The 9,060-nt window shown below is 54.1% G+C and overlaps 1 protein-coding gene across 3 annotated transcripts; it reads left to right on the forward strand.

The window, feature by feature from the left end:
- The first annotated feature begins 1,123 nt into the window (after positions 1–1,123).
- On the forward strand, positions 1,124–8,680 carry LOC136334953 (dynein regulatory complex subunit 2-like). 3 transcript variants are annotated; one of them, XM_066275878.1, is made up of 8 exons: positions 1,124–1,448; positions 2,049–2,216; positions 2,621–2,790; positions 3,979–4,117; positions 5,396–5,593; positions 5,806–6,024; positions 7,238–7,390; positions 7,898–8,680. In XM_066275878.1, the coding sequence occupies exons 1-8, from the start codon at positions 1,317–1,319 to the stop codon at positions 8,210–8,212; spliced, it is 1,494 nt and encodes a 497-aa protein (XP_066131975.1). In that variant the 5' UTR covers positions 1,124–1,316; the 3' UTR covers positions 8,213–8,680. The 3 variants fall into 3 exon arrangements, with proteins under 3 accessions (XP_066131975.1, XP_066131977.1, XP_066131976.1); XM_066275879.1 differs by lacking the exon at positions 1,124–1,448 and adding an exon at positions 1,497–1,626; XM_066275880.1 differs by lacking the exon at positions 7,238–7,390.
- The last annotated feature ends 380 nt before the right edge of the window (positions 8,681–9,060 follow it).

The following is a 9,060-nucleotide window of genomic DNA, read 5'->3' on the forward strand; positions in this document are numbered from 1 at the left end:
TGATAGTTTAATAGGCAGTGCATTGAACCTACAGATTGTTTTGGGCAATATGGGCATTTTAATAATGTTTGTTTTTCCAATTCATGAATATAATATATGCTTCCACTCATTTGTATCTTCCTCAACTTCTTTCTTCAATGTCCTGTAATTTTCTGAGTGCCTCCTTGGTTAAATTTATTCCTAGGTACCTTATTTTTGGTTGTTGTTGCAATAGCAAATGGGATTGCTTTCTTAGTTTCTCTTTCTGATGGTTCATTATTGGCGTACAAAAATGCCACCAATTTCTGACTAATAATTTTGTATTCTGCTACCTTACTGATGTCGTTTATTAGACCTAGTAGGTTTTTTTAGTGGAATCTTTAGGGTTCTTTATGTACAATATTATGTCATCTGAAAATAATGAGTTTTACTTCCTCCTTTCCAATTTGGATGCCTTTTATTTCTTCTTCTTGTCTGATTGCTGTGACTAGGACTTCCAGAACTAGGTTGAATGAGAGTGGTGAGAGTGGACATCCTTGTCTTGTCCCTGATCTTAGGGGAAACGCTTGCAGTTTTTTCCCATTGAGTGTGATGTTGGCTGTTGGTTTGTCAACAAAAATGGCCTTTATCATATTGACGAATGATACCTCTATTTCTACTTTGAGGAGAGAACGAGGGAGAGAGGGAGGGAAGAAGAGAGGGAAGGAAGGAAGGGAGGGAGGAGGAAGGAAGGAAGGAAGGAAGGAAGGAAGGAAGGAAGGAAGGAAGGAAGGAAGGAAGGAAGGAAGGAAGGAAGGAAGGAAGGAAGGAAGGAAGGAAGGAAGGAAAATTCCCAAACTGTCTTTCATATTGGCTGCACCACGTTATATTCCCACTAGCAAAGCATCAGGGTTCCCGTTTCTCCATATGGTCTCCACAATGTATTCGCCTGCATTAAAAAATAATATGTACATTCTATGAAAAACAGACAGAAAAGGTTTTAGTCGGGGAGGTCAGAGATTTTGAGAGGTGAAACGAACCTATCAAAAATAATAAAATAAAATAAACCTGACTGCGGTCCTCCGAGCGGCAGAGGGCGCTCTTGGGAGCCTCACGGCGCAACTGTGGCGAGATCCCGTTGCTAGGAGACGGCGGTGCGTCCCTCGGTTCGAGAGCGGTCGCCTCTCGCCGCTGTCCCAGGCTCTGTCTCGCCCCAGCACTGAGATCTCAGGTCCTACTTTCTACCCGTCCGAGAGCAGGTCCTGGAGGCGTTTTCCTTCTACTGCCCCGGCTAGTGGTGGCCGTGGCGGCCCCAGGATCTTTGCATCTTTGCCCAGATCGGTCCTCCTTGACCAGCGATGTCTAAGAAAGGCAAAAAGGCCAAGACGCCGCTGTCGCCTGAGGAACAGCTGCTGCTCTTTCAGCAGAAGGTGCTGGCGGAGGAGGAGACAGCCAAGAAAAGGGAGAGGCTCCTGAGTCAGTTCTTGAAGGTGATGGCTCTTCTGCCTTTCTCCCTGCCCACGCCCACCTGCAGCTCCTCGCCCACCGGCCGCTCCTTGCCCTGACCCTGTTGCCTTCACCATGTCCTGGTTGGCGGCCTCCTTTCCGCGTCTGCCTCCCTTCCTCCGGAAATCTGGAGACCCAAATACACGTAGATTTCAGACAACGGTATTTGAGAGGCGGGGGCGGTGGTCTAGAGCTGGGGCAGCCACAGCTGAGCCCCTGAGCTGGGACGGGGAGGTGCTCTCAGCCATGCCAGCTGTTTTGGAATGCTGACAGTCTCCCTGGAGACGAGTCTCATTACAAACAGCATCCTGGTCGGAGGGACCCTCCGCCCTGAAGGAAGTTCACCCTTCCCCTCGGTGAAACGCCACCCGGGCTGGTCCTGTCTTACGGGAGACCCAAACAAAACAGGAACGGGAACTACCTGGGTGTTGTCCATCAGGAGCTTTGGTCCCTCGGGAAAAGCAGAGGGTAAAGGTGTCAGCCAACCGACTGGCTCAGTGTGATCTTGTTTGTTGGAGCGGATTGGGGGGGGCTTTTGGCCCTGACCTCCCGCCAGGTGTATTTATTTATATGCCTTCACACAGGACAAGCTGGCCAAGGAAGAGAACAGCAGCGCTCTGAACCTCAATAAGATCAACACACAGTGGAGAACTGTTCTTCGAGAGGTCAAGACCAGAGAGCTGCAAACGGACATCGAGATCCTCAGCCAGACATTTGAACGAGTGGTGGACTGCAAGGACAACGTCATCAGGGTGGGCATTCCTCCCGAGGAGACCCCTGAGATGGCCGCTCTGGTCTCTTCTCTGAGTAGAATGGACCTCGGGCCGAGAAAATGAATCAGTTACGCAGTTTTTATTTTATTTTTAGTGAAAAAGGGATAGACAGGCAGGAAGGGAGAGAGATGAGAAGCATCAATTCTTCTTTGGGGCACCTTAGTTGTTCATTGATTGCTTTCTCTTCTGTGCCTTGACTGGCAGGGCTCCAGCGGAGCCAGTGACCCCTGGCTCAAGCCAGCGACTGTGGGCTCAATCCAGCGACTGTGGAATCATGTCTATGATCCTATGCCCCAGTCAGCGACCCCACGTTCAAACGGGTGAGCCCGCACTCAAGCGGACAGAGGCCATCCGGTCAAAACAGTAACTCTCCTTCCACCCAGTCGTTAGCTAAGGACCTGTCGGAAGCCGAGGAGCAACACGCGCACGCCCTTCGCAGCCACTTGCACAACATTGACCAGCTGCTGGCCCTGCAGAGAGGCCGACTCAACGCCCTGGAGGAAAATTACAACATGGAGCTGGAGACCCTCGCCCAGGAGTTTGAGACCGAAAGGTATGAGGGCTGGAGTCCCAGGGAACACACGGAGTCTGTGACAAGGAGCTGGCCGTCAGCAGGTGGCCGGCTCCCTGGAGCGTCCCACCTGGATTATGGCATTACCCTCAGCAAGATGATCCTGACTTCCTTCTAAACTCACTTGGGTTGAAGCCTGTGGCCTCAGCCTTCCTTTGCTCATGCCAGGTGCCGCTCTGTAATGCCCTTGCCACCCACTTTCCACTATCAAAGTGCTACCCATCTAGCAGGGGACAGGGACGGGAAGGGAGAGGTCTCCCCGCAAACGTTTGCACTTTCTGATTTTTATATCATATGATTATGTCATATAACTTTTTTTTAAAAATCTAAATTAAAAAATCTTATTGGCCCTGGCCGGTTGGCTCAGTAGTAGAGCGTCGGCCTGGCGTGCAGAAGTCCCGGGTTCGATTCCCGGCCAGGGCACACAGGAGAGGTGCCCATCTGCTTCTCCACCCCTCCCCCTCTCCTTCCTCTCTGTCTCTCTCTTCCCCTCCCGCAGCCAATGCTCCATTGGAGCAAAAGATGGCAGGGCGCTGGGGTTGGCTCCTTGGCCTCTGCCCCAGGCGCTAGAGTGGCACTGGTTGCGACAGACTGACACCCCGGATGGGCAGAGCATCGCCCCCTGGTGGCGTACCCGGTGCATCCCAGTCGGCGCATGCGGGAGTCTGTCTGACTGCCTCCCCGTCTCCAGCTTCAGAAAAAGACAAAAAAAAAAAACTTATTATTTTTGACCCTGAAAGAATAGAGCCCTCTCTCCTTCTGTTCTCCTTTAGTACCTAGGAGTTTGTACCATTCATATTGTTTTTTTGTTTTTTTGGTTTTTTTTTTTAGTGAGAGGAGGGGAGATAGACTCCTGCATGCACCCTGACTGGGATCCACCTGCAACCCCCATCTGGGGCTGATGCTTAGACCAGCCCAGCCACTGGCTGCGGGGAAAGGAAGAGAGAGAAAAGGGGGAGAGGGAGGGAGAGAGAAGCAGAGGGTTGCTTTTCATGCGTGCCCTGACCAGGGATCAAACCCGGGATGTCTGCACGCCGGCCGATGCTCTATCCAGGGAGCCAACCGGCCAGGGCCATGCATAGAGTTTGATTACATCCTGCTTTGAGTTGTCATGATTGGTCGATATGCTTGTCCCTCAGAGCAGGGACAGGAGTGTCTCATCTCCCATAGGAAGACAATTGTTGACCAACATGAGAAAGAGATTCGCTACCTGCAAGATCTCTTCATGGCCATGGAGCAGAACCATATAGATTCTGAGTATGAAAGCAAGCTGGAGTTCCAAAGCTTGCGGGAGGATCTCAAAAACAAGGTAGGGCGGGGGGGAGGGTGATGGCCGGGAGCTGGGAGGGGAGTGAAGGGAAAATGCTCAAGGCTAGTAGAGTTAGAAGAGAACCCTAAAACCAACATAATCAGGACGACATCCCCCATTGCCACTGTAGGTCACCCTCCTGCCTTTTGTACTGTTATGCAAATTGACAGGAGGGAGGATTATTGTGACATATCAAGGAAATGCATTTTAGAGTGAAAAAGCAACAGGGAGAGATCATCCAGCTTCACCCCTGTGATTTGTGGATGGGGACCCTCAGGCCCCCCAAAAGCAAAATGACCTGCAGAAGTCACACTGCTGGTTCGCAGCAGAGCCAGGAAGAGACTCCAGCCTCTGGCCCCTTAGCCCAACCAAGCCCAAAGTGTTTTCCACCATCCTGGAGGTTGCCAACTTTGGGTACCTGCAGACCTGGGTTTGGGTGTAGGGTTCTTTGTTTTGTATTTTGTCAAAATAATAATAATGATAATAATAATAATAATAATAATAATAATAAAGTTCCGGCCCTGGCCGGTTGGCTCAGCGGTAGAACATCGGCCTGGCGTGTGGGGGACCTGGGTTCGATTCCCGGCCAGGGCACATAGGAGAAGCGCCCATATGCTTCTCCACCCCTCCCCCTCTCCTTCCTCTCTGACTCTCTCTTCCTCTCCCGCAGCCAAGGCTCCATTGGAGCAAAGATGGCCCGGGCGCTGGGGATGGCTCCTTGGCCTCTGCCCCAGGCACTGGAGTGGCTCTAGTCTCGGCAGAGCGATGCCCCGGAGGGGCAGAGCATCGCCCCCTGGTGGGCAGAGCCTCGCCCCTGGTGGGCGTGCCGGGTGGATCCCAGTCGGGCGTATGCGGGAGTCTGTCTGACTGTCTCTCCCCGTTTCCAGCTTCGGAAAAATACAAAAAAAAAAAAATTAATAATAATAAAGTTCCTACATTTAAAAATTGGGAGATTCACAAACAATCCAAGCTTTCAGCTTCCCTTGAAAATTGTCAAGATCTGAGCCACTATTTCCAAATGGACACATTCACGTGGAGCTGAGCAGCTGTGCCTTCCTCTCTCCCTCTAACCAAAGAGCTTCTCCTCTCCGGTTCGCCCCAGGCCCCATCTAGCCCGCAACCCTTATTTCTCCCCTCCGCCTGGTCTTCGAAGGTGCTTTCCTTGGCGACCCCTGCGCTACAATGCGCTGTAAACAGCGTGCGAGCGCCACGTGGGCCCGGGGGGAGGGCACGAGGAGAGTCATTCCAAGCCGTGGCTAACTCCGGGCCACTTTCCAGACCTTAGAAGAGAAGCACTTTCTCAGGCTGCAGCAAGAGAATGTGGTGGAAGATCTGTGGGCGAGGTTCCAGGATGCGCTCAAGAGATACACGGACGCCACCGAGGACCGGAAGGTGGCCTTCGAGGCCCTGAAGGTGAAGGACGAGAAGAGCTCCAAGGAGATCGGAGCGCAGATGAAGAGGATACTGCGGCTGCAGGTTCGTGCCGCCCCGCCAGCCCCGCCCACCGCTTCCCGGCTCCGGTTAGGTTATCCCGGCCCATCCATCGGCCCTCCGGGCCTCGTGACTGCGTGGGGGGAGAAGCTCTGCTCGGAGTTCGGTCCCCACCCCCGACAGTCCCGTGACCTGTCTCGCTGCAGACCCTCCGCTTGTCGAGGGTCCCCTCCCATCTGCTGATTCTCTCCTGCCAGGACTCCATCGTTTCTCTGAAAGACAAGATCGCGACGCACAGCCGTGAGAGTGAAGAGCAGAACCAGCACATCCGCGAGGACAAAGAGCTGGCCCTTGCCCAGCTACGGAAACTGAAGACCCAAAGAACTCAGGCCCGGAGGATAGCTCAGGGGGGCTTGGTCAAGCTCACCCTGGAGAGCGACGCCACCCTCAAAGCCCTGAGGAAGACTGTGGATAAGGTAGGTAAGGAGGGGGAGGGGGTGCAGACAGAACCAAGGAGCCGGGCTCCCTGCGCAGTGAAGGGGGTGGAGAGCGCTGGAGGATGCTTCCTCCTGTTTCCTGCCTGAGTGGACACTTGGAATACCTCTTTTAATTTTTTTTTTTTTTTCTGAAGCTGGAAACGGGGAGAGACAGTCAGACAGACTCCCGCATGTGCCCGACCGGGATCCACCCGGCACGCCCACCAGGGGCGATGCTCTGCCCACCAGGGGGCGATGCTCTGCCCCTCCCGGGCGTCGCTCTGCTGTGACCAGAGCCACTTCTAGCGCCTGGGGCAGAGGCCAAGGAGCCATCCCCAGCGCCCGGGCCATCTTTGCTCCAATGGAGCCTTGGCTGTGGGAGGGGAAGAGAGAGACAGAGAGGAAGGAGAGGGGGAGGGGTGGAGAAGCAGATGGGCGCTTCTCCTGTGTGCCCTGGCCAGGAATCGAACCCGGGTCCCCCGCACGCCAGGCCGACGCTCTACTGCTGAGCCAACCGGCCAAAGCCTAATTATTATTATTATTATTATTTTTAATTTTAGTGAGAGGAGGGGAGGCAGAGACAGACTCCTGCATGCGCTTCGATTGGGATGCACCCAGCATGCCGACTCCAGGGCAAGCTCTGCCCATCTGGGGCCCTTGCTCTGTTGCTCAGCAACCAGAGCCTTTTTTTTTTTTTTTTTTTTTGAGACTGAGGCGAAGTCCATGGAGCCATCCTCAGCGCCCTGGCCAACTTTGCTCCAGTGGAGCCTTGGTTGTGGGAAGGGAAGAGAGAGAGAGAGAGAGAGAAAGGAGAGGGAGGAGGGTAGAGAAGCAGATGGGCACTTCTCCTGTGTGCCCTGGCCGGGAATCGAACCTGGGACTTCCACACACTGGGCTGATGCTCTACCGCTGAGCCAACCAGCTAGGGTCAGAAATACCTTTTTTATTTCATATTCCCTTCTCTCCCATTTTAAATTAAGAGAATAAATAATGAATAAATTGTATAGGACTCTAAAACACTTGGACTAGTGCTTGGCACACGGTAAGCCCTTTGTGTGAGATGTATATACATACACACATACATACATACATACATACATACATATTTATCACTCTTGTCTCCCACTTGGATGAGTAGCTAGCCCCCTGGTTCAAGCAGGGAGCCAACTCCCACCTCTCTGTCCTAATAAAAACGTCTTTCTGCCTTCCATAGGGGGAAAGGATCCTGACACTTGCTGAAATATGTAGGAAATTTGAAACCGAGGAAGAAAAAGTGCTGCCTTTTTATTCATCAGCACTGACTCCTGAAGAGCAGGAGGAGATAGAGAAAGCTGTCCCAGAGGAGTTCACTGACGAGCTGGCCAAGGTGAAGGGCCCCGGCCCGGAGGCCTCTGCTCAGGGTTGGGGAGCATGGGGCCCCGGGCTGTGTCTGCTCATGGGCCCCACTGCACACCTTCTCCCTTTCTTTTTCTTTACTTTTTTTTTATTCAGTGAGAGGAGGGGAGGCAGAGACTGACTCCCACATGCACCCTGACCAGGATCCACCCAGCAAGCCCACTAGGGGGCGATGCTCTGCCCATCTGGGGCCATTGATCTATTGCTCAGCAACTGAGCTCTTCTTAGTGCCTGAGGCAGAGGCCATGGAGCCATCCTCAGTGTCTGGGGCCAACTAGCTCCAATTGTGCCATGGCTGCGGGAGGAAAAGAGAGAGAGAGAGAGGAAAGAGAGGGGGAAGGGTGGAGAAGCAGATGGGGGCTTCTCCTGTGTGCCCTGACTGGGAATCGAACCCGGGGGGGACTTCCACACACCGGGCTGACTCTACTGCTGAGCCAACCAGCCAGGGCCAGACCTTCTCCCTTTCAATCACCCCCAGGTGACGGCAGACTATACGGGCATGGAGAATTTCTGGAAACGGTACAACAAGGTGAGGCTGGAGCAGCTGAGCCTGCAGTGCAGACGCGCCCAGCTGGCGGAGGTCAACGACAAGCTGCGGGAGACGCTCAAGCAGTACCTGAACGGCATCTCGGTGAGCGAGGAGGTGCTGAGCCAGCCCAACCCGCTCCTCATGGTCAACTACCGAAGCAGCTTGTCCCAGTCCTCGTCCACACCCACGGCCCCGCCGGGCCGGGCGGCGGACACCGCTCCCAATGTTGTTGAGGCGGCCCACGTGACCTCCCACAGCCTGTGATCCCAGGAGGAGGGTCCCTCTCCAGCCTCCAGAGAATGTATTTTTCTTGAGAGAGAGACCTGAGGACTTCGCTATTAAACATTCCTGTAGAGTTCAGGGGCGCTTTCATACCTTAGCCACACTGGACAGAGCCGGCTCGTCTGCAGGCACGAGGAGTACCGCAGCCCCCGGGGAGTGGAGAGGAGAGCCAGGCAGCCACCAAGAGGCCTGTTTCTCAACGAAGAGAGTCAGGCACCCCGGGAGCCGAAGCTCATCCCTGCGGGGCCTGGAGATCCTGCGGGGAGGAATGGAGAACAGGCCCCGGGGGGGAGTGAGGAGAGGAGAGGAGGCCACCCAGAGCCTCTCACCACACTCACGCCGGACAAGACCCAGCTCTTTCCCCCAGCTACCCCCCCCCATACACACACATTCCCATTTACAGAAGTGCCTCTGAAGGGATTAGGTGAAGAAAAAAGCTTCTAAAAAATATTATGTATTATTTATTTATTTATTTTTAATTTAATTTAATTTTTTTTTGTATTTTTCTGAAGCTGGAAACCGGGAGGCAGTCAGACTCCTGCATGCGCCCGACTGGGACCCACCCGGCATGCCCACCAGGGGGCGATGCTCTGCCCCTCCGGGGCGTCGCTCTGCCGCAACCAGAGCCACTCTAGCGCCTGGGGCAGAGGCCAAGGAGCCATCCCCAGCACCCGGGCCAACTTTGCTCCAATGGAGCCTCTGCTGCGGGAGGAGAAGAGAGAGACAGAGAGGAGGGAGAGGAGGGGGAGGGGTGGAGAAGCAGATGGGCACCTCGCCTGTGTGCCCTGGCCGGGAATCGAACCTGGGACTCCTGCACGCCAGGCCGACGC

This window comes from Saccopteryx bilineata, chromosome 4, assembly GCF_036850765.1.
Source record: "Saccopteryx bilineata isolate mSacBil1 chromosome 4, mSacBil1_pri_phased_curated, whole genome shotgun sequence".
In the NCBI taxonomy this organism is placed as follows: Eukaryota; Metazoa; Chordata; class Mammalia; order Chiroptera; family Emballonuridae; genus Saccopteryx; species Saccopteryx bilineata.